General features: G+C 41.9%; 1 protein-coding gene across 1 annotated transcript in view; it reads left to right on the forward strand.

Annotated features, from left to right (window-relative positions):
* Positions 1 to 26,559, forward strand: part of LOC126336307 (uncharacterized) — a 67,161-nt gene that overhangs the window by 7,936 nt on the left and 32,666 nt on the right. The window contains exon 2 of the mRNA XM_049999847.1: positions 15,551 to 15,911. Within this exon, the coding sequence (XP_049855804.1) occupies positions 15,551 to 15,911 (361 nt within the window). The remainder of the gene's footprint in view (positions 1 to 15,550; positions 15,912 to 26,559) is intronic.

Below are 26,559 nucleotides of genomic sequence, written 5' to 3' on the forward strand. Positions count from 1 at the left end.
TTGCTGAGTATCTTGCAAAAATCAACGAGAAGCGCATCCCTCACCTTCCCTATAGTCCGAATTTGGCCCCATCTGGGAGGAATTATCAATCATCAGAAGCAGTGGTGAAGGCTGTGGAGGCGATTTTGAAGGACCTCTCTAAAAATGGTTTCCAGCTTGTATTTGAAGACTGGCATGAACACTGAGATAAGTGCACCGCCTTCATGGGAGACTATTTTGAGGACGACTATCAAAATTATGAGGATGAGTAAAGATATGTCGTCACAAAAAATATGATCATTCTTTGTTGAGCAGCCCTCCTGCTAGCTTTACTTTTAAATTGATCAAAATCAAGGAAGAGAGCTATAGAAAAAAGAGATTGAAAAGACGGGAATCTAGTTTTGAATTGATGTGGCGAACTTCTATTTAACACAGTAAATTATACAGCAACAAATCTGTAGACGACTGCCATCGTACCCTGAACCTATTATCTATCTGGCTAGTGCCACATTCACTTTAACCGTCGAGTTAACACATGCGGACAAAGTGCGACACCTTCAGACATGGAGGACTATCTACAACTTCATCAGAATAGTGTTACAGAAGACTTAGATACTCGTAACAGATTTCTTTAAGTGAGCTGTAGCTCTCAAAGTAATTAAGTTTAATGGTTGTTGTTGTTGATGTGGTCTTCAGTACAGAGACTGGTCTGATGCAGCTCTCCATGCAACTCTATCTTGTACAAGCTTCTTCATTTCCGAGTAACTACTGCAACCTACATCCTTTTGAATCTGCTGAATGTATTCATCTCTTGGTCTCCCTCTACGATTTTTACACTCCACACTTCCCTCCAATACTAAATTGCTGATCCCTTGATGCCTCGGAACATGTTTTACCAACCGTTCCTTCTTCTAGTCAAGTTGTGCCACAAATTCCTCTTCTCCCCAATTCTACCCATCTAATCTTCAGCATCTTTCTTAGCACCTCATTTCGAAAGCTTCTGTTCTCTTCTTGTCTACACTGTTTATCGTCCATGTTTCAGTTCCATTCATGGCTACATTCCATACAAATACTTTCAGAAAAGACTTCCTGACACTTAAAATCTATACTTTAAGTTAATAAATTTCTCTTCTTCAGAAACGCTTACCTTGCCGTAGCCAGTCTGAATTTTATATCCTCTCTACCTCGATCAGCATCAGTTATTTTGCTCCCCAATTAGCAAAACTTATCTACTACTTTAAGTGTCTCATTTCCTAATTTAATTCCCTCGGCATCACCTGACTCCATTCAATTACTTTGCATTATCCTCGTTTTGTTTTTATTGATGTTTAATGGTACCTTCAATGAAATCCTTAATAGGACAATCTGGAAATATTCTTATTCTCATTAGGGCAATATGTGCTTTACCACAATTTTGACAACGTACAGCAATTGTGCCGTTCCTATGTACTCTGTGCAATATCCACAACCAAGCATTAGCACTTACAAACAGAAATCACTCTGTCTCTTGAGAGGGTTCTGTGCAGGCCTGCCATTCCAGTAACATAGAAGCAAAATCTTACCAACAATCGTAAAATATAACGCTTTTCATCAACGAACTGAATAGTGACTGTACAGCAATTGAACGCAATCCATAAAGGATTAAACCTGCAAATTGCTCCCAGCCTCATTACGTAATTGACGACTGTCAAATTTACGATTCCTCCGGATTTTCTCAGAGCCCCACCATTAACGGAACTTGGGCTGAAATGTTGCTAGATCAGCCGCTTTAAGAACCACGTATCGACAGGTAGTCAATATAACAAGTCGACTTCGTGATCTTGTCAACAAACCCAAGTGTGTCTAGAGCGAGTGACACGCATGGCCAGAAACCCTTTCCTTACTCTGCCCTCAATGAAACTACGTCCAATCTGGAAATACTCATTAAAATCATGTGGAAACATTAAAATTAATACCTAAACAGCGCTATATCCGTCGATACAGTTACATCGTTATGAATCAGCGGCCGTCAGATTTTGTTCTAGCGGCCGACTGCAGCTCGAAGTAAGCTCTTTGTTGCTCGGGACGCTGCCTGGCTGGAACCAAATGTCCACAAATAGACGGCAGCTCGATTTCATCCACCAGCTTTCTATAACACTTTTATATACAACAAATTATAGGACAGGGAAACTACATGTCAATAATTAGACCTTTTCCATGCATAATATTCCAGGTGGTTCGAAAAGAGTTATGGCGACAATCTGACCCAAAATATCCACCACAATAAATTGTTGACACGTTACAAGCTCGACTACTCTCCGCTCAAATTGACTGTCAATTCTTCATACATATTTTCCGATACTCCATCCTTTCCATCATCATCCATATCGCATCGTGATGACAGAACATTAGTGCAGCATGCTCAGTTATGGTGGCAGTGCACGCTACAGTGTCTGCTTGCCTCTTGTAGCACGCAGGTGATCAGCCAATAGCCGGGAGAGGAAAGGCTGTCGCCCTCTTGCTGATGATTCGTGTCAGTGGTAAGAGCACTGCATTATTTAATACTGGTTTTCTTAGGGCAAACTTCATCTGTGCACGATGCACGTTGTTCTTGTCAAGGATGTCATTTCCACATCGATTCTTCAAATTTCAGCTTACGTTCTTCCTTTGTTAGGAACCCAATAATACATCGGTGTTTTCCTTTCTTATCCATCATTCAACTGAAACCAAAACAGAAGATCTTGTTTAGCTGTACATAAGAGAAACACCAGGTACACATGCACATTGAGTGATGTGTATAATAATAAAGATGTTATGGATATTTTTGCACTAGTTGCGCTACGGTTCTCGTATACGATGGCATGCTGAAAATTAATGCCTGGATATTTTAAATTAAATAAATGTAAAGAGGCTTGCACAGGATAGAGTAGCATGGAGAGCTGCATTAAACCAGTCTCAGGACTGAAGACCACAACAAAAACAACAAATGTAAACTTTATTGACATTCTACATTTTTATTCTTCCTATCTACATATTTATTTCTGAATATAGTCACTCTGGCAACGAACACATTTCTCCCAATTAGAGACACGTTTCTGGAGAAAGTCATTGTACAGTGTTTGAGTTTGTTGACGGAGGCACAACCTCACCTCTGATGGCACAGTTTCATCACTATCAAAGCGAAGTTCCCGAAGATGTTCTTCAGGTTTTGGAAACAGTCGAAAGTCGGATGGGGCCAAGCCAGAATTGTACGAAGGATGGCTACGGTCGCAGGTTCGAATCCTGTGTGTGATGTCCTTAGGTTAGTTAGGTTTAAGTAGTTCTAAGTTCTATGGGACTCATGACCTCAGAAGTTAAGTCCCCTAGTGCTCAGAGCCATTTAAACCATTTCTGTACCAAGGATGATCAATGACAGTGATTGTGGCAGCGCTAGCGTGTTGTCTGGCATTGTCCTGCTGAAAGAGAGAGTTCTCCATGTGGTGGTGGTAAGTTCCCCTGGGACCAGACTCCTGAGGTCATCGGTCCCTAGGCTTACACACAACTTAATCTGACTTAAACTAACTTACGCTAAGGACAATACACACACCCATGCCCGAGGGAGGACTCGAACCTCCGATGGGGGCAGCCGCGCGAACTGTGGCAAAGCGCCTGAGACCATGCTGCTAGCGCGGGCGGCTCTCCATATGTGAAAGAACTCTTCGAATTCGGTACTCGAATACAGCAAACTGATTCTCAGAGAGCGACAGAGTTTCATTAGGGTACGTTTATGATGCATACCCGTTACTGGCACATCGCAGTTCACTGCACCACCACACACCTCGTTGCTAGCCAGTGGCGTTGCTGCATTTAAGGTGCTGCTTGCTGCCTGCTAGGAATAATTAACCTAAAGCTGTTCACAATTAGAGCCAGAGGTCTTTTGGCACTGTACCACACAAATTGCTTATAGTGAAAATGCCTGCAAAAGCAATATCGTCTCAGTTGTGTGATTTTATTCTTGGTTTCTTGTCAGAGGGGTCAAAATACGTAGTAAGTGACGGAAGAACATTGAGAAAAAACAGAACTGATTTCTGGCGTTCCCCAAGGTAGTGTTAAAGGCCTTTTGTTGTTTCGTATCTACACTCCTGGAAATTGAAATAAGAACACCGTGAATTCATTGTCCCAGGAAGGGGAAACTTTATTGACACATTCCTGGGGTCAGATACATCACATGATCACACTGACAGAACCACAGACACATAGACACAGGCAACAGAGCATGCACAATGTCGGCACTAGTACTGTGTATATCCACCTTTCGCAGCAATGCAGGCTGCTATTCTCCCATGGAGACGATCGTAGAGATGCTGGATGTAGTCCTGTGGAACGGCTTGCCATGCCATTTCCACCTGGCGCCTCCGTTGGACCAGCGTTCGTGCTGGACGTGAAGACCGCGTGAGACGACGCTTCATCCAGTCCCAAACATGCTCAATGGGGGACAGATCCGGAGATCTTGCTGGCCAGGGTAGTTGACTTACACCTTCTAGAGCACGTTGGGTGGCACGAGATACATGCGGACGTGCATTGTCCTGTTGGAACAGCAAGTTCCCTTGCCGGTCTAGGAATGGTAAAACGATGGGTTCGATGACGGTTTGGATGTACCGTGCACTATTCAGTGTCCCCTCGACGATCACCAGAGGTGTACGGCCAGTGTAGGACATCGCTCCCCACACCATGATACCGGGTGTTGGCCCTGTGTGCCTCGGTCGTATGCAGTCCTGATTGTGGCGCTCACCTGCACGGCGCCAAACACGCATACGACCATCATCGGCACCAAGGCAGAAGCGACTCTCATAGCTGAAGACGATACGTCTCCATTCGTCCCTCCATTCACGCCTGTCGCGACACCACTGGAGGCGGGCTGCACGATGTTAGGGCGTGAGCGGAAGACGGCCTAACGTTGTGCGGGACCGTAGCCCAGCTTCATGGAGACGGTTGCGAATGGTCCTCGCCGATACCCCAGGAGCAACATTGTCCCTAATTTGCTGGGAAGTGGCGGTGCGGTCTCCTACGGCACTGCGTAGGATCCTACGGTCTTGGCGTGCATCCGTGCGTCGCTGCGGTCCGGTCCCAGGTCGACGGGCACGTGCACCTTCCGCCGACCATTGGCGACAACATCGATGTACTGTGGAGACCTCACGCCCCACGTGTTGAGCAATTCGGCAGTACGTCCACCCGGCCTCACGCATGCCCACAATACGCCCTCGCTCAAAGTCCGTCAACTGCACATACGGTTCACGTCCACGCTGTCGCGGCATGCTACCAGTGTTAAAGACTGCGATGGTGCTCCGTATGCCACGGCAAACTGGCTGACACTGACGGCGGCGGTGCACAAATGCTGCGCAGCTAGCGCCATTCGACGGCCAACACCGCGGTTCCTGGTGTGTCCGCTGTGCCGTGCGTGTGATCATTGCTTGTACAGCCCTCTCGCAGTGTCCGGAGCAAGTATGGTGGGTCTGACACACCGGTGTCAATGTGTTCTTTTTTCCATTTCCAGGAGTGTATATAACGATTTAGGAGACATTCTGAGCAACTGTCTTAAGTTGTTTGCAGAATATGCTGTCGTTTATCGACTAGAAAAGTCATTAGAATATTAAAACAAACTGCAAAACGATTTAGAAGATGTCTGTATGGTGCGAAAATTGACTTTAAATAACGAAAGGTGTGCGGTCATTCACATGACTATCAGAAGGAATCCGTTAAACTTCGGTTCCACGATAAATCAGTCAAATCTAAAGGCTATAAATTCAACTAAATACCTAGGAACTACAGTTACGAACAACTTAAATTGGAAAGAACACATAGAAAATGTTGTGGGGAAGGCTAACCAAAGACTGCGTTTTGTTGGCAGGACACTTAGAAAATCGAACAGATCTACTAAAGAGGGTGCCTACACTACGCTGGTCCCTCCTCTTTTGAATACTGCCGCGTGATGGTGGATCTGTACCTGATAGAATTGACGGAGTACATCGAGAAAGTTCAGAGAAGAGCAGTACGTATTGTGTAACTAGAGGAGCGAGTGTCACTGAAATGATACAGGATTTGGGATGGACATCATTAAAACGAAGGCGTTTTTCGTTACGGCGGAGTGTTCTCACGAAATTTCAATTACTAAATTTCTCCTCCGAATACGAAAATATTGACGCCGACCTACATAGAGAGAAACTATCATCATAATAAAATAAGAGATGTCAGAGCTCGCACAGAAAGATATAGGTGTTCGTTTTTTGCGCGCGCTGTAGGAGATTGGAATAATAGAGAATTGCTGTGAAGGTGGTTCGATGAACTCCCCGCCAGGCATTTAAATATGATTTGTAGAATATCTATGTAGATACAGATGTAGATCAGAGAGCTAGCAGCGTGAAACGCAGCCTCTTGAAGTGACCTTGAAGCAGCTAATCGTGGCTCACGTTTCAGTACATACGGTGCATACGGTGATGATGGCCGTGTGAATCACAAGCTAACTTTATATAATCGCCTGGCGAGGATCGTAGCCATTAGAACCGGTATCCACAAACACTGTTGTCGCACAGGTCCTAAGAAAGAGAGTATATGTACTAAACCGACTTAAACTACTCCCTGTTATAGAAATCATGTCCTTAAGTGCGCTTACTGTGTTATATTCACAAAAAAGGACACTGGAAATTATGCTAAAACAGCTGTCATAAATTAAGAATATAAACTGCACTTGGGAAAAGAGAAAAGCTGTTGCTGACGTGCAAGCAAGATGTACGTATGTCCTTAAACACAGTGCATGACGATATCCGGCTAGGAGTGAGGAATAAAAAATATCTTTTTTTACAGTGAACGTGATGGAGTGCTGTGCAAATTGAATGGAATCGAGAATGTTTACTACCTATAGGATTTGCTTGTAAATAATAGTTATATCCTACCTGACTCTAGTGGTCTGGATGTTGTGCACCTAACAACTTAAGGAATAACAACAATATTAATTGACATTCGTTTACAAAAATTGGAAACTTTTAAGTTCTATACAGAAATTCCGCAAGAATGTGGGGCTGAAGAGTTCCCAATGTACAATCACAAATATGTGAAGAGTTTTAACAAAAGTGCTATGCACGAAATAAGAGGCAATGTTAAACTGTCTGAATGCTCTCGCATAGATGAACTGCAGGAAGGAAGAGGGCTAATTGTTAAAGCCATAAGGTAGAAAATTAGATAATTATGTAGTGGAATTCTGGAATTTCATAGTTTGTATTTCTCAGATTACTAGCTGGAGACGGTAACGAGTAATTCAGATAAAGATTAAAACCATAAATTAAGAATTAAGCTGGATGTTATTAAAACTGCACCAAACAAAATTAAAGAAATAATTTTAATGAAGTTGCAAAATAGATTACGCTTTCTTAATCGCTGCCCATAAAAAATCATAAAATGTCTGCTATCTACTTTGACCTCCGTGTGTGGGATATGGGTAGTTCTATGACCTTGAAAAGTAGTTGAAGCTAGGTAGTTGAAAGCGTTGCAATCACCTATAAGACTTCGAGGACATACGGTCTCATGTTTAGAGGCTTATTACTCCAGTATACAAACTGTGGAACACCACACATAGACCGAAATATTTTCTGCATACACAGAACCTCGTCAGTGGAATATAACAGCAGGTTGCCCTGCTTCGGAATTAACGTTAGAAGGTCGTATTCCATCATTTTAAACTCCACTAGCGGTTGTTATGTTTGTATTGCCAGAACTTTACTTGCAGCTCTTATGTATTTGGACAGAATATCACAGCATTCAGATCCAAATAAAAGAAGCACAATGGAATCGTACAGCTGGGAACAGGACTGATCGTGAGTTTTGAACCAGCGCATGACTCCTTAAATGTATTTACTGTATGTCCCACTCTACTCTGTGCCAGTTGCTTCCATGTGGTGTCAATTAACTTGCAGAACGTACACTGCATGGTGTTTAACAACGTTTCTGTTGTTTGTCTATTGGCATACAGGAAGACCATTAACTGTATTCTATCTACATACTGTTTTAATATGGTAAATACGACCCATAAGGCCTATTATATTAAATAGGGGGAAACATTGTTCTCCACAATACGTTCAGCGGCACAGTCTGCCCAGCGTGATTTGGCACTCTGTCACACACGCGGAGTTTATCATTAAACTGTCCCATTTCGTTATTATCCATCGCCATTTTTTTGCGGAATATGCTATGACGTAAATAATTTATTTATGTGACATGTGGATTTCATATACTCCTCTGTCTCATGAGACTGCACTACAAATCTACGTTACGAATTTGAGATGCTCTCTATGGTTGTTCACTGCTGTGCGACAGTCATAGGAACCAGCCCGCTTCGGAAATTCTGTAAAGTATTCTAGGCGGAGCGTAATGCTCCCTTGGAAGTGACATCTCTTATATGAAACGACACCTAGGGTTATATTGCCCGTTAAGGCAGTTGGGCTGACTATTCAACGTGGATGATCTCCCATTGTAGAGTAAACTTTATATAATAAATTTACGCGTCAAACCACAGGCCCGGGAGTGAGGAAAGTTATTAGTAACCACCATATAGATTTTATAAAGTTTCCAAACATGAGACTACAGGGAACTTTGGTTTTAAAGAAATGGTATTACCAGGCTACGGAATGGATCATGTTTGAACCCCTGTGCAACATACTTCCGGTATTTACACAATGACTTGTATCTTCTTTTTCCACTACATTGCTATGGAATATAATCAGGTTACGTTGGGAATTATTAGCAATTCCCGGACACTAACACTGCTGTAATTACAATTATTTTATCTGTTTTCTCTGTATTATGACATCGATGTTATCATCTATTGCAAACCGACAATGTCATTCCATCAAACTAGAATGTTTAAGTACCATACCCCGTAATATTTACAGGCATTTTCTTTAAGCTTTGCTTAGTGGAGGTCCGAGCATGAACGACATGGTTGAGGACTTGATATTAAGTCTATATTTCAGGTGTAGCAGCATTACGTTTGATAGAATTTATGACGTCTTTTCCAGTTGTGACCCCTAAATTTTAGAAAACGACTACTTCCACATCTTCATCTACACTTCTGTATCTTATGGAGAACAACATCACTTTAAGCAATGGTGGTTTATCATACAGTGGTATGCTTACAGAGAAAGCCTTGTGTTACATAATAGGTGTTTTGCATTCCGTGTGTTTGATGCCTCATGGTGTTTATGAGGTGTGCGAAACCAACTTTTCGTACAGGTTGAAACATACCCTTAGAAATATTTATGAATTACAGTGCTGATAAACATCTTACGTCATTTGATTTTCAAACAGCTGAGCAGAACTGAACGTACTCAGACATTTCTCTCTTTACTTATTCTGATGCTGTTGCAAACCAGCCACAGACTTCATACAGCAGTCAGTGATTTTCATATAAAGCACTACGTGGCGTTATCAACATAAAAACCTAAACAGCCTACTTACAAGGTTTTGCATATTACGATAAGCATGCATTTTAAAAAGTTATAAAGACAATTTCGATGCAACATTATTTACTTCTTGAAGATTCATTGTACTTGCAAAGTGTAAGATGTCACACAGTAAATAGTAAGTAAGTTCATTTATTACGCTTACATTCTCTTTGGAGGTGCTACATCTCTCACTGTTACTATCTTTGATCATTTCCCATGTGTTCATAGACTTCCCATTTTACTCAACTTTTTAATGATAAATCATAATAAAGCACCTTATTCCCTCCAAAAATCGAACACCTTATTCCATCCTTCCATAATAAGACAACTGTGTCGTCGGAGTGTGTCAGTAGTACTTCAATATGGTGTTTGTGTTTTTACTCTGCTCTGTGTATCAACACCCCTCCCCCCCCCCCCCCCCCAATGAACCATGGACCTTGCCATTGGTGGGGAGGCTTGCGTGCCTCAGTGATACAGATAGCCGTACCGTAGGTGCAAGCACAACGGAAGCAGTTGAACGGAATGTACAGTGTCTTGAAAGGAGGATATAAGATGAAAATCAACAAAAGCAAAACGAGGATAATGGAATGTAGTCGAATTAAGTCGGGTGATGCTGAGGGTATTAGATTAGGAAATGAGATACTTAAAGTAGTAAAGGAGTTTTGCTATTTGGGGAGCAAAATAACTGATGATTGTCGAAGTAGAGAGGATATAAAAGGTAATGTGGTGCTACAGAAGAATTCTGAAGATTAGATGGGTAGATCACATAACTAATGAGGAGGTGTTGCAGAGGATTGGGGAGAAGAGAAGTTTGAGGTATAACTTGACTAGAAGAAGGGATCGGTTGGTAGAACATGTTCTGATGTATCAAGGGATCACCAATTTAGTATTGGAGGGCCAGCGTGGAGGGTAAAAATCGTAGGGGGAGACCAAGAGATGAATACACCAGGCAGATTCAGAAGGATGTAGGTTGCAGTAGGTACTGGGACATGAAGAACCTTGCACAGGATAGAGTAAAATGGAGAGCTGCATCAAACCAGTCTCAGGACTGAAGACCACAACAACAACTGTGTGTCGAGTACTTTTTTCTTACATGATGGTGTTATTTATTAGGTAATTGTAGGTAATATATTCTATAAAGCTTTTAGAGAGCCTCGTCTATAGTATTTAACGTACTTAGCACCCAGTTGGGATGTATCGTTTGTAATAATAGTAATAACTGACAATCAGAAGCGCCGATTATATTTTTTGTAGTGGACGACACAATGTATTATCTTTGTTTCTCCTAAAATGGTACTTGAGAAGAATTTCAATGTGCAAATACTTAATTTGAGGGTATATTGTGAATTACATCAAGGGCAGCTCTAATTAGTTACATTCAGGCTGTCAATTGGCTTCTGTGCATGCATGCTCAGTGTAATATTTTAACTGACATGTATTTTTCTGCAGTTATAAGCCTGGTCAGGTTCGTTTTACGACTACCTCCCTTCTACAATGTCAGCTGTTATTAGACATTAAAATCTAGCATTGAAGAGCTTTATAATTTTGGTCACTATTTCGTCGAATATGTTTATATGTCGAAATTAACTTCCACTTTCTTTTCCACTCCAGATGTATTTTTGCAGAGATATTAGAATATTGCGACGTCACGTTAACTGATTTCAATCTTACAGCATTTTTTCATAATCTTAACCTCAACTAGGTTCTAGGTAATCCGTGTAAACATTGCACTTTTCGCGCTGTCTATGTAATTTGTAGACCTTTTAGACTATTGCAACATCTTAGATGTAAAAAATAATTAAGTTAAGAATGTTTTGTATTTTTTAACAGTGGAACCATATGTTGGTGACACAGAATTCTCATGGAACAGAGAATGAATGAACTGTCCACATTTCTATAGCACAGCATTTCACTGGTGGCAGTAATTTTTCTACACTGCAGCCATCTGTTGTTGTGCAGGAGCTACTGGGATGAGACACAGGACTTGATTTTATTTTTGTGTTCTCAGAGTTGGTGTTATAGTATTAAGGTAAAACTCATTTTCAAGAAATACGAATTCCTAATTCGTTATTCCCCCCATAAACCATGGACCTTGCCGTTGGTGGGGAGGCTTGCGTGCCTCAACGATACAGATAGCCGTACCGTAAGTGCAACCACAACGGAGGGGTATGTGTTGAGACGCAGACAAACGTGTGGTTCCTGAAGAGGGGTAGCAGCCTTTTCAGTAGTTGCAGGGGAAACAGTCTGGACGATTGACTGATCTCGCCTTGTAACACTAACCAGAAGAGCCTTGCTGTGCTGGTACTGCGAACGGCTGAAAGCAAGGGGAAACTACAGCCGTAATTTTTCCCGAGGGCATGCAGCTTTACTGTATGGTTAAATGATGATGGCGTCCTCTTGGGTAACATATACCGGAGGTAAAATAGCCCCCATCCAGATCTCCTGGCGGGGAGAATTCAGGAGGACGTTGTTATCAAGAGAAAGAAAACTGGTGGTCTATGGGTCGGGGCGTGGAATGTCAGATCCCTTAATCGGGTAGATAAGATATAAAATTTAAAAAGAGAATAAGTGAAATTCGGTGGCAGGAGGAACAAGACTTGTGGTCAGGTGAATACATGGTTATAAATACAAAATCAAATAGGAGTAATGCAGTAGTAGGTTTAATAATGAATAAAAAATAGGAATGCAGTTAAGCTACTACGAACAGCATAGTGAACGCATTATTGTGGCCAAGATAGATACGAAGCCCACGCCTACCACAGTAATACAAGTTTGCATGCCGACTAGCTCCGCAGATGACGAAGAGATTGATGAAATGTATGATGAGATAAAAGAAATTATTCAGACAGTGAAGGGAGCCGGAAATTTAATACTCATGAGTGACTGGGATTCGATAGCAGGAAAAGGAAGAGCAGAAAACGTAGTAGGTGAATGTGGAATGGGAGTAAGGAATGAAAGAGGGAGCCACCTGGTAGAATTTTGCACGGAGCGTAACTTAATCATAGCTAACACTTGGTTCAAGAATCATAAAAGAAGATTGTATACATGGAAGAAGTCTGGAGATACTGACAGGTTTCAGATAAATTATATAATGGTAAGACAGAGATTTAGGAACCAAGTTTTAAATTGTAAGACATTTCCAGGGGCAGATGTGGACTCTGACAACTATTTATTGGTTGTCAACTGTAGATTAAAACTAAAGAAACTGCAAAAAGATAGGAATTGAAGGAGATGGTACCTGGATAAACTGACAGAACCAGAGGTTGTAGGGAGTTTCCGGGAGAGAATAAGGGGACGATTGACAAGAATGGGAGAAAGAAATACAGGAGAAGGCAGCAGAGAATCAAGTAGATAAAAAGACGAGGGCTAGTAGAAATCCTTGGGTAACAGAAGAGATATTGAATTTAATTGATGAAAAGAGAAAAAACTAAAATACGGTAAATGAAGCAGGCAAAAAGGAATACAAACGTGTCAAAAATGAGATCGACAGGAAGTGCAAAATGGCTAAAAAGGGATGGCTAGAAGACAAATGTAAGGATGTAGAGCCACATATCACTATGGGTAAGACAGATACTGCCTACAGGAAAATTAAAGAGACCTTTGGAGGAAAGAGAACCACTTGCATGAATATCAAGAGCTCAGATGTGAAGCCAGTTCTAAGCAAAGAAGGGAAAACATAAATGTGGAAGGAATATATAGAGGGTCTATACAAGGGCGATTTACTTGAGGGCAATATTATGGAAATGAAAGACGATGTAGATGTAGATGAAATAGGAGATATGATACGGTGTGAAGAGTCTGACAAAGCACTGAAAGACGCAAGTCGAAACAAGGCCCTGCGAGTAGACAACATTCCATTTGAACTACTGACGCCCTTGGGAGAGCCAGTCCTGACAAAACTCTACCATCTGGTGAGCAAGATGTATGAGACAGGCGAAATACCCTCAGACTTCAAGAAGAATATAATAACTCCAATCCCAAAGGAAACAGGTGTTGGCAGATGTGAAAATTAGCGAATTATCAGTTTAATAAGCCAAGGCTGCAAAATACTAACACGAATTCTTTGCAGACGAATGGGAAAACTAGTAGAAGCCGACCTTGGGGAAGATCGATTTGGATTCCGTAGAAATGTTGGAACACGTGAGGCAATACTGACCCTACGACGTATCTTAGAAAATAGATTAAGGAAAAGCAGACCTACGTTTCTAGCATTTGTAGACTTAGAGAAAGTTTTTGACAATGTTGACTGGAATACTCCCTTCAAATTCTGAAGGTGGCAGGGAGTGAAAGGATATTTACAATTTGTACATAAACCAGATGGCAGTTATAAGGGTCGAGGGGCGTGAAAGGAAAGCAGTGGTTGGGAAGGGAGTGAGACAGGGTTGTAGCCTATCCCCGATGTTATTCAATCTGTATATTGAGCAAGCAGTAAAGGAAACACAGGAAAAATTCGGAGTAGGAATTAAAATCCATGGAGAAGAAATTAAAAATTTGAGGTTCGCCGATGACATTGTAATTCTGTCAGACACAGCAAAGGACCTGAAAGAGCAGCTGAACGGAATTGACAGTGTCTTGGAAGAACGAAACAAGCTGAACGTCAACAAAAGCAAAACGAGGATAATGGAATGTAGTCGAATTAAATCGGGTATGCTGAGGGTATTAGATTAGGAAATGAGATACTTAAAGTAGTAAATGAGTTTGCTATTTGTGGAGCAAAATAACTGATGATTGTCGAAGTAGAGATGATATAAAAGGTAGACTGGCAATGGCAAGGAATGTGTTTCTAAAGAAGAGAAATTTGTTAACATCGAGTATAGATTTAAGTGTTAGGAAGTCTTTTCTGAAAGCATTTGCATGGAGTGTAGTCATGTATGGAAGTGAAACGTGGACGATAAATAGTTTAGACAAAAAGACAATAGAAGCTTTCGAAATGTGGTGCTACAGAAGAATGCTGAAGATTAGATGGGTAGATCACATAACTAATGAGGAGGAGTTGCAGAGGATTGGGGTGAAGAGAAGTTTGTGGCACAACGTGACTAGAAGAAGGGGTCTGTTGGTAGGACATGTTCTGAGGCATCAAGGGATCACCAATTTAGTATTGGAGGGCAGAGTGTAGGGTAAAAATCGCAGAGGGAGACCAAGAGAAGAATACGCTAAGCAGATTCAGAAGGATTTAGGTTGCAGTAGATTTTGGGATATGAAGAAGCTTCCACAGGATAGAGTAGGATGGAGAGCTGCATCAAACCAGTCCCTGGACTGATTCATCATCATCATCAGAGGAAGGGAACGGGAAACTACCACTGGAATCACTTCCCTAGACACTCACATGGTGGACCTATCTGACGAGGCTTCCCCCATGACAAGACCTGCCGTAAGTCGGCACACAAAGCTTCATACATTGGACCAGAAGCTATACCTTTCTAGTCACTGGAGAGAAGCTGAACAAAGTAGTCTATGCTGACCTAAATGGAGACTAAATAGAAAAATCAATGGTTCTCACAAAAAATTTTCACCCAAATCTTGAGAAAATGTTATTTTACTCGTATGTTACGTAGTCCAGAGGCTTCATTTAATGTTAGTAAACTTTGATAGAAAAAGGTATGTGAATGACATTTCAGCGGGTCGTGTGGTAGCGAGTAGCTGCTAGTCAATCTCCGTTCCTTCCTGAGCTCGAAGTGTTCGTTGTGTTTCCTGCAAAGATAATTTAGGTCGAATCCTAGTACTAAGAGAAATTAGCTACTTAATATCCCATTTCTTTGTCTCCATCCAAAGATCTATCTTCCTCTCCATTCTCCCGATGCAATTCTCCATGTGTAGCTGTCAGACAATAATTAGCTCCTCGTTCACGACAATAATTTTTAAACTTTGGTTTCTATTGATTTGTTCTCCTCTGATCTGACGCCTATCCCACAACTCTACCTTGTCCCAGTTCGCACTAACCAGTACATTTTTTGGCAAGCATTACTCATATTTAACGTCCTTGTCACCTACATATTGTAGTGTAGTAGGAAGTACCTATCGGTTTGCTGCAGCATTCGCTGTAGCGCTTACTATAGCCACTGTTGCTTTTGAACATTATGTGATGCTCTTTGCTGCAGTGTTTATGTTTTTCTGTGCAGGTATCGTAATGTGCTGTGCCACAGAGACCTGTGGCTAAACAACATGCTGTTTGCGGAGGACGCCAAGGGGGAGCTGTCGGTGCGGCTGCTGGACTTCCAGACTCTTCAACTAGAACCTCCAGCACATGACGTGGTGACGTTCCTGCACGTGACCACAATGCGTGATACGCGGCGAGCCCACGGCCGGCAGCTGCTGGAGTTTTACCACCAGACACTGGCTGAAGTGCTGTGCCAACACGACCTCAACATTGACTCCATTCTTCCGCTACAAGTCTTCCTGCAGTCATGCGAGGAAACCGAGCCGTTGGCCGTCGTCATCACCGTCTACATGGTGCAAATCATCATGCTGACTCTACAAAAGGTACCAATTCATCATCCTACAAAGACCTTAGTAACGACTCTATCCTGCCCTTGCAAGTCTTCCAGCAATCCCGCGCAGACGCTAAGCTTGTGGCCATCGTTAGTGCGCTGTACATCCTCCAAACCACGTAGAGGCCAGACCTGGTTCCAGTATCCAGAGATAGTAGTCATGTGTGTGTGAGTTGCATTTGTGTGTGTGTGTGTGTGAATGTTGCCTAATTCTGAAGAAGGCCTTTTAGCCGAAAACGAAGTTGTTAATACTCTGCTATATGGTGAGTAGCAAGCTATCCTATTCATAATATTGAGATTATTCCATCCTAAATTTTCCATCAGTTGGCAGTAAGTACTTTTTTATTTCTATTACGATATTACCATGAGGATTTTCTCCGGAGGTCTGTATTGGTTGTACGCCCCATATTCTGATATCCAACACATCAGCTATCTGGATTACTTTACTGCTCCCAACATTCTTTTCTATGGAGGTTTCACAAGTAGCCACTTCTACAAACTCCATAATATCACAAACATCTGCCACATCTACAATATCCGCGGCAGTTAGTATAGGCAGTGCACCAATACAGACGTTAATGATAAAGACTGTTCCAAAATTATCTTTGCGACTTTGATGACGTATAGGTCAGAAATCGAGACAGGTAGGAAGTTCCGGTTTGCGGTGGACTGTTCACACACATTCGAGGTTATAGTAGACGTTTAACAGACTGTGTGCCCGCTCTGTAGTATGAAGAATACCTAATCGATGTTCCAGTCCCTCTCTTGTTTGGCCCTGCAAGCCCTCATTAACGTGTACGATTGCTGATCTCATGCGAGCTCCCAGTTCTTACAGGTCCCGCATCGGGGCCTGGTAGACAGTATCTTAAACAAAGCCCCAAACAAATAAATCAGGCGCGGTTATATCTCGAGACCTTGTGGCCCAGGGAATGGGTCCTCCTCTGCCAGTCCAGTGACGTGCAAATGTGTCGTCCTTATTCTTCCCAGACACTGATGTCCAGTGAAGAAAGGCTCCATCAAGCTGCAGCACGATGTCGAGATAAACAGTCGAGGTTACCAACGCGTTGGCAAAGAAAAATGGCCCCATCACACAATCGTGAAGCGGACAACACCGCACGTTTACCTCTAGACCGCCACGCACAATTTCCATGCTAAAGTCGGATTTCTCAGAGCCTCACAACCGCTCATTCTGTCGGTTTACCTTGTTAGAAGCATGAAAGCGAGCTTCGTCTGTGACCTTTGATGGGTTCGATTCAGTATCTCAATCAAAAATGTTTTGCGCTTCGGCCTATCAGAAAATGCAGCACCAGTTTGTACAGGAGCAAAGCTTCTCCTTCCTTCATAGCACCCTGCGTACCATGGTTTGTGGGAGCTGCAACTATCACAACTCTTGATGGACTGATTTGGATAGACCCCTGATAATGTCTGTTTCACCTGTTCCACATCTGCATCAGCCATGCTCAGTCACCCGGAACTCATCCTCCTTACGACTCTTCACGATTCCTTGAACCTCGTATACCACTGTCTGATGGTCAGGCGTGATGGTGGTGTGCTTCGGTAGCGTTTCTGGAAGTTGAGCTGGACCTGGTGTTACATTTGGTCTCCGTCAAGCATTCCACACAATGTACTGCGCCGGCCGCGGTGGTCTCGCGGTTCTAGGCGAGCAGTCCGGAACCGTGAGACTGCTACGGTCGCAGGTTCGAATCCTGCCTCGGGCATGGATGTGTGTGATGTCCTTAGGTTAGTTAGGTTTAAGTAGTTCTAAGGTCTAGGGGGACTGATGACCACAGCAGTTGAGTCCCATAGTGCTCAGAGCCAATGTACTGCCTGCTGGGATGAGGGAGTTGCCAATTCAATAATTAACTCTGCAAAAATTAGGCATACCAATACTTCAGGTATGTGTGAATATTATGCTACAAACCTCACCTTTCTTCTGATCCCTACTTCTGAAATATACACCATCAGTGTTATAAAGCTGATTTTGGAATACCTGCACTATTAATCAGTGGCAGCCGCAAAAATCTTTCAGTCATATAGAACGATTCATATCACATAATGGATGGTCTTTGAATTAATTTGAAATCTGATCCTTTTCTTAACTTATCACTTGCTGCTACACGGTTTTAAACATTACACTCCTTTTCACTGCAGTAATCGTATCAGGTAGTTTGTCAGTCTTTTCAGTATACTTATTTTCTGTGAAATTACACATAGGGGCAAAACACGATTTATTACTTCCTTCTGAATGCTATTTATATTGCTTTAACCACTGCAGCATAGTCATTATAAGACATGTCCAAAAAAGTATTCGTTTGAATGACGAAAAAATGATTGCTGGTGCTAACAAATAGTCTACATTTATGGCCAGCATCGAAGGTGTATATTTTGTCTTTAACCTCGATCTTTCAAAGAATTTAGTATCGAGATTGATTTTTAAACTCCCAACATCTATATTTTTCAAACATCTAAGACCATCGAACATCCCTAGTTTGAAGTGCGACAAATTTTGCTATAGCAATCACATGTAGAATGGGGGATCGTCCATGGCTTCTTCACGTCCACGTACAAATCGACAGAAATCTGGATCAATGTGTTCTGCAATTTATAATATCATAGTGATGTTCATTTGGAATAAAAGATATAAAACAGTGTAACTCAAATTTTAACCTTCATTAATTCTCACTGGTAATGACGACATCACAAATTTTGAATTTACGGAGTTGTATGGATCATCTAAATCTACATGACTACGCTGCCGTTCACACTCATGTGAATGGAAGAGGGTTCAACTAACCACTTTCACACTATTTCTCTATCGTTCCACTCTCTACAGGCGCGCGGGAAAAACGAACACTTCAGTCTTTCCTCACGAGCTCTCACTTATTTTATTACAATAGGCATTTCCCCCCTATGCAGCGTGGTGTCAAAAAATATTCTCACATTCGAAGAAGAACGTTCTAGATTACAACTTCGTGAAAAGATTTCGCCCTACCAAAACCTCCTTCGTTTCAACGATTGCCAACCAAACTCGTGTCTAATATGTGTGACATCCTGTCTCCTATTACGCGATAACACAAAACGAGCTACCCTTCTTTGAACATTATCGATGTCCTCCGTCAATCCTATGTGTTACTAACACGATACTGCAGAGCAGTAACCTAGCAATACCGAGAAGAGTAGAGCATGCAATCTCTTTAGTAGATCTGTTGCACCTTCCCAGCGATCTGTCAATAAAACGAAGTCATTGCTGTGCCTTCCCCACATCATTACATGTGCGTTCGTTCCAATTTAACCCCACAAGTGTACTCCTGAATCAGTTTGACCCTGGAGTTTCTGTTTGTTACTGTGCATGCACCACCACACATACACAGCCCACTGCAACCAATGTAAATTCAATCTTCAACGAGACGTAGCAGACTACGGATATTCGAGGTTGTGAAACATTGCTGTTTAATTAATATGACAGAGATGTGCTTTGAAGGGTCACTGTGACGCTGGAGTACACACTGTGTAACTGTTTAGTCGCTGAATGTGAAGTACACCTACGTGAAAATGGCACGTATAAGTGACATTTTACTAGTGGAAGATGCTGTATGAGAAGTGTTGTTAAAACACTCAATCGTGAACGTCACCTAAGTGACTTTTCTGATGAAAGTAATTATCAAGGCGCGGTTCCTGCGGCATTTATGGACAATGCCGGAACTGATCAGTCTGTCGAATCTTCAGACAGAGAGGAAGAAAATACAGTTGTCCACGTGGAACACAGCTGTCCCTAACAGAAGAGGCCAGCCAGTTGACGGTAACTCTGTAGACCATATTTCAAGGAAGTGAAAATAGCGAATAAATGGATTTGTAATACATGCATTTCATTAAATAACTGCATTTAAAATTTTTGGGCCGTATCAGTTTCAAGTTTCAATATCAAAAAGCTTCCATGACAGTTTTACCTTTGTCTCAAATTCTGGATGAATTAATATTATTATTGATTGAAAACGTACATAACAGAGATGAAATAAAGTTCGTTTAATATATGAGGGTTAAATTTCATTATAAAATATTCTATATTCAGTCAGTTTTGTGAGCGTGGGATTGATATGAGATGTACCCTTTACCCTGTGGCTCCTGCAAGATGCAATTTCCACCCCCACACTACTACAGAAGTCAGACAGACGCTCCTAACGTTCTAAAGAGAAATGCCTGAAAAACTTTCAGCAATAAATATCTTCTGGAGTCGTCTGCTGCAAGGAAATGGCACAAAAATTCACAACATTTCTTACGTAACTGGTGGGATACTTGGGTACTGGAGTAGTGCTACTTAGTGTAAGAAAAACATGAAACTAACGAAAATTATTATTCATTTTGCAAAAATTCTGAGAAAATCATAATGGCACTTTTAATTACTTCCGTGTTCTTTTTGGAATGTGAAGTTACCTCTTAAGGATAGGATTCGCTAATGAAATTTCTATACAAAGTTTAAGATTGTTATTGATTTGGCAGAATGGCTGAGAGCCGCGCCTACTCAACACGAATAATTATCCGTTAGAATGTTGCTATGTACGATCAAGGCTGTCACGTGTGAAATGCAGTGAAGTGTACTGTTGTGGAGGAAATATGGGGCTCGCAATAGCTGTAGCGCGCAACACCGTAAGCTGCGATGACTGCTGTCTGCGCCGCTCGCTGCTAACAAATATCTGGAATGACCTTCGCCAATCAAACTCTCCCTACGCCTTGATGAAGTCAAGGACTCCTATGCGCCCCTATTCTAACTATTGGCGTGGTACATCGGTCAGATAACCAGTCCACCGCGATGCTACTCAAAAATTTGCTCGCAGGCGTTTAAGTATAACTCTGTCCGTTCACACCGAACAAGAAGTATGGCGGCCAACACAGTGAACAACGCTTAATCGCAAGGACTCAGTAGAGTCGCACTTCGATTTGCTCTCGATAGAGGTGCTCTCCCAGAGAAGCACTGAGGAGAGACTTGTTCCTCGCTCTTTCAGTACACGTACGAGCACACACGCTCTCTTTACGCGTTCTCGCTCCAAGAGCGACAACGGAACGGCCCCTCTCCACGCCAGACGTGAAGGGGTATATCTTTCCATCTCTTAAATTTCTCCTTCAGCGCAAGGCGTCAGGACTATCGTCTGCCAATCAGCATTGCTCTTCTAAAACGGGAGAATGACGTTTCGTTTAAGGCGACCAATCCGGAAATCTGTAGTATCGGCGTTTGGCTGCTGTCTCCCTGTGAAAATCTCTGAAACTGCGTGCTATGTGTAAAGAATGCGTAGGATGGCCGCTCCCACTTAATGTAGCGGAACTTGCTTTTAAGCCGAACACAGGGTCCTCCTTTCACATCATCCAACATTTTTCTGAATTCAGGAAATACTTGCTCTCGATAACTATATGGTATGAAATAAGGTGGAACAAAAAAGGGTTTATGATCTTTGACCTCAAATTCTAATTGAAAATCTTTAATGCCACCTGTCTTTCGTGCTAATACCTCCGCATGTGATCTCAATATGCATTCTAAATTTTTTTTATCGTGGAGCGAAATATCGTCTATTTCCTCTCTCTTCTTACTAATCTCTTGATGAGTTTCTTCTATTACTTCTGGTGGGAGTGGGTTAAGGTTTTCCTCAAACTTATATCTAGGGTTACTCTCCTCCTCTATTACATTCCATTCTTGACTTAAATGCAATTGCTTTACTTTTCCCTATTCTTTTTCATCGTTCAAAGTTTGAATAAAATATAGTTTTAAATCATCTATTGTTACGAAGCCTTGTGGTATGCAAATGTGAACCTTACGCTCATTAATGAAATATACACAGATTATCATATTAACTGTAAGTTTTGGTATGATTATAAAATTGTTTTCAAATTCGTAACCTTGGCAATTGAATGAAAGACGTGTTTTGTATTTTACCTCTGTTCCATTTTTCCTAAAGCTCCATAACTCTTGTCCTTTTTGCCCTTAAAATCGGTAATTCTTTCTCTCTATTGCACCTTTCAAATAGGCTTTGTGATATAGCCGTCACTTGACACCCACTATTATGATTGCTTGTGACGTGATTTCACCAATGTTTATCTTTAATATGGGTTGTATAATTGTGGATGTTACGATTTCCTTTTCTTGCATCAAATCCTCTGCTATAGATTCATAGCTTAACCTGTGGATAACTGAACCTTCCCTTTGTGTTTGTGTTTGCTTTGGTGTTAACTCCGTGAGCAAAACCGTTTGCGACCTATCTACCTCTTTTCGTCTGTTTTCGAGCTCCTCTCTCTCCTTTTCCTTCATTTCCAGACATTCCCGAATGTACTCTATTTCTATTTCCTCATAGTCCGGCCATCCTGGCTTAGGTTTTCCGTGATTTCCCCAAATCGCTCCAGGCAAATGCCGGGATGGTTCCTTTGAAAGGGCACGGCCGACTTCCTTCCCCGTCCTTCCATAATCCGATGAGACCAATGACCTCGCTGTCTGGTCTCCTTCCCCAAACAACCCCCCAAATCCTTATAGTCACCCATGTTGTATACATTATACGTCTTTTGTGTTCGTGGCGTCTGTGTTTTGTTTTTATCTAGGATACTCTGCTCTGTTTTATCGCATTCATTTACTTGCTTCTCGTCAAATATATTGCTAAGTCCTGTTAACAATTCTTCATCGCTTGATTCTTTAATACAAGGAAGTGGTGGCAGTGCATCCTCACTTTCAGAATTTTCCCATTCTATGCTGTTTTCCCAGGCTATGTAGCGTAATTCAAGCGTATCTGGTGCTGACTATCGAAAATTTTCGTAAGTCCCTGTTTGTCTGAATTTTGGCTATTTTCAGTTTTTTTCTAATGTTAATCTAACTACTTCCGAAAAATGAATGTCCTTTTTTCATTGTTTTAATGAATGGACGTCAGTTTGCCTAACCTCTTTCGGATTTTCCCGTCAATCTTTACGTTTTTCCGGATTTGGTGGCCTAATTTCTACTTCTGGTTTCCCTTTGCTGTGTTGTCCTGGTCTTTGTGGACCATAATTTCCTCGGTAATTAATCGCACCTTGGTCTCGCCAGTTGCTGTTTCTAACGTCGTGACCTCTTTCAAAGTACCCTTGACCGTTGGCATTTTGATTCCTAAACCCATATCCGCCAATGTATGAGTGTCCATTACCGTTCCTCTTTCGGCACCAACTATTCTGGTTAACGTTTCTATGCCAGTTGTCTCCATTGTGCCACTGTCCTTGTCTGTTAAACTGCCTGAAATTATTGGTGTTAGGATTACGATTATTATTATTATTGGAATATTCGTTCCTAGTCCTCTCCTTTTGCTGTTCCCTTTTCTTTTTTCTTTCACCTCGTCATCTTTAAACATAAATTTAAGTTCCCTTAGAACCTCTTTGAATTCTTGGGTATTTTCATTTTTTCCTCCTGTCGCTTGTTGATACTTTACCGGTAATTTCATTCTACACAGACGTATCAGCTCTCCGTTACTGTATGGTTTGTCTAGGCATTGATTCTATTTCTCCATTGTATCAAAGAATTTTATCACGGTTTTCTCTGCTGAGTTTTCATATGGTTTCATCTGAAATAACTCGTATTTAATTTTGCTTTGCGCCTCCTTAAACCAATATCTTTCGAGAAATGCTGTTCTGAACTGTAGGTAAGGCGTACAGGTATCCGCGATCTTTTGCATCGCCTCTGCTACTGTCGCTGACATGTGTGTACAAATGAAGTCAAGTTTGTGAGCTACGCTCCAGTGGTTCGGTAAGCCTACTTGAAACTGGTCGATGAATGTGCGCGCATGCAAGCTACCGCCTTCTTCCTTGAAATGTTGAAATTTTCTAACTGTAAGGAAGTGGTCTGTATCATATCTACTCATAAATCCGGTTTGTGGCTGATTCATGGACTCAAATAATCTGCCACTGCTTGTGTCGTAGTGTTTATTCTCTGGTAAATGGTTCAGATGGCTCTGAGCACTATGGGACTTAACATCGGAGGTCATCAGTCCCCTAGAACTTAGAACTACTTAAACCTAACTAACCTAAGGACATCACACACATCCATTCCCGTGACAGGATTCGAACCTGCGACCGTAGCGGTCTCTCGGTTCCTGACTGTAGCGCCTAGAACCGCTAGGCCACATCGGCCGGCATTCTCTGGTAATCTACTGCCTGTCTGCCTATTCTCAATTTCCTGATTCATATCCGCGTCATATCGCATCATTGGTGAACAAAAGTGTTGTTCGTGTGTTTCTACTCTCGTCGTTCGTGGTATAGTACCTGTGCTGCTTTTATGTTGTGACTGTGGATTTACTGGTTCAGTTGCCTGTCTTTCGATTAGTATCGGCTGAATGTATGTGTTACGTTTTTCTAGATACTGTGCCTGGTCCTGCAGCATGTCATGCATTACTTTAATCGGGGTTTTCTGTTTCGATTTCTGCGCGAGTGTCACGTCTAGCCTTGGTTCTACTTGAACTTTCTTAGACGGCGCGTGTTCGTGTACTGAATTAATGCTTGACGTGTCAGTTGTTTCGCTACAGGTGTAATCGGTCTCTATCTTTTCTTCGATAGTTTGTATCAACTCTGTTCGAAGTTTTTCAAACTGATCTTTGTTTTTAACTTCTATTTTACTGATCCGCTGATCATATTTTTTGAGTGTAACCTTTGCGACCTTGCTTTGAATTGCTTGTTCTTCCGAAATTTGTATTGCTGTTCGAGTGGCTTTTTTCGTAAAACGTTTCACCTATTTGTCAACGTTTACGATTTCCAATTGGACCTTGTCCACGTCAGTGCGTAATTGCTGCTGACCTTGTGCTAGTACCTGAATTCTTTCTCTAGATTCTTTCGCGTATTTGTTTATCTGAGTGATCTATCAATTCTGGCAATCCCTTCTTCCATCTGAATTTTAACCTGTTTGACCTGTGTCTTAATCGCCTGATTATCCTGTTGGATCTGTGTCTTACCAGCCTGGTTACCCTGTTTCAATTCCTGATACTGTTTTGTCATCTGTGTATTCTGCTTCGTTATCTGTGTATTAATATCATTAATATCCTGATTCTGTTTCGTCATACTAGCGTTCATTTTTTGTAACATCTCCATGATCGCGGCCTGTCCTTTAACACTACCTTCTGCTGAACTATGTATTCTCGATCTATTGTTTTCTACTCGTTCAGTTACGTCGTTTACTGGGCTATGCTGTTGCGTTTCTAAGTTGTATAACTGCAATAACTCGTTATGTGTGTGTTGAGGACTACTTGCGTTTGTCATTGAACCATTACGTGGCGCAAACAACTCCGCATTCTGCCCTCTCTTTTGTGTATGTCTTGTGTTTGCAGGTACAGTTGCGTCTGTTACGGATCCTTTTCGTGGCGCTCGTAACTCTGCAAAATTCTGTGTCTGCAGTTGGGGCATATTTAGAATGTGTACCATAGGTTCGACGTATTCTAAATGTTCCCCCTCTTCCTCACTGTCTACTTCTCTTCGAGCGTTAGCTAACTGCCGGTTCATTGATTGTATTGACGCGTATTCTTTCCCTGAATATGCAGCAAACGAACGCGTTGTCTGTGCTCGTTTCGCTTCTAATCTTTGCAATTTCCTACGTCGTGGGCTGTCTATTTCTGGCTCAGAATGTGCCCTACCTGGAATTTCCTATTCTGGAAATTTGATGTTCTCGGCCAGTCTAACTGAACCTACTGATTCTGCAGCTCCCCGACTGTCCTGTTCTCTGATTCACCGTCTGTCCTATTCTCAGGTTCACCTTCTGTCCTATTCTCAATAAGCTCCCTTACTTGCTATCTATCTGGTTGATTCTCCCCCATCTTGTCTACTTGCTGTCTCTCACGTAACATTTTGGCTTCTGCTCTCGTTAACATGGAAATTCTTTCAACACACCACAACCCTATCTACAAAACTGTATGACCACTTACCAGTTGGTTGAACCAACAACAATAACAACAACGTCGTAACTTCTCGGCTAATGTTCTGTCTGCTCTGCTACAGTCTCCAGTAACTTCTCGGCTAATGTTCTGTCTGCTCTGCTACAGTCTCCAATCTCCACCTGTGCGCTTGCAAAGGGAGAAAAATGTTATTTCTTAATTCTAACTTATATGATGATGCGTCATACTGCGTCTGTGCCTATCATCTGAAAATCCTATACCCTAACAGCTACACAAAATACGTAAAAAAAAATGCAAAATTTTCCCACACAATAACACACGCCCTTTTCCCTACAATTCTGCTTTCTTCACTACCTGTATCTATTTTGATCCTAATCTTTGTAAATAAATATTTAATACATGGAAGAAAGTTCTTGAAACTGCTAGTGCTGGAACCTGTCGTACCTAAGTGTCCTGACACTTTCGTATCCTGGTAGCTTACCAATTTTTCCTATCCTGGCAGGGTCGCCATTTTCTGTGAGCGGCGGGATGCTATTCTGTCATTCTGCACAACGGATTAATCTGAGACGTACCCTTTACCCTGTGGCTCTTGCAAGATGCAATTTCCACCCTCACACTACTACAGAAGTCAGACAGGTACTCCTAACGTTCTAAAGAGAAATGCTTGAAAAACTTTCAGCAATAAATATCTTCTGGGGTCGTCCTCTGTAAGGAAATGACAAAAAATTCACAAAATTTCTTACATAACTAGTGGGATACTTGGGA

The sequence above is a fragment of the Schistocerca gregaria genome, chromosome 2, assembly GCF_023897955.1.
Source record: "Schistocerca gregaria isolate iqSchGreg1 chromosome 2, iqSchGreg1.2, whole genome shotgun sequence".
Lineage (NCBI taxonomy): Eukaryota > Metazoa > Arthropoda > Insecta > Orthoptera > Acrididae > Schistocerca > Schistocerca gregaria.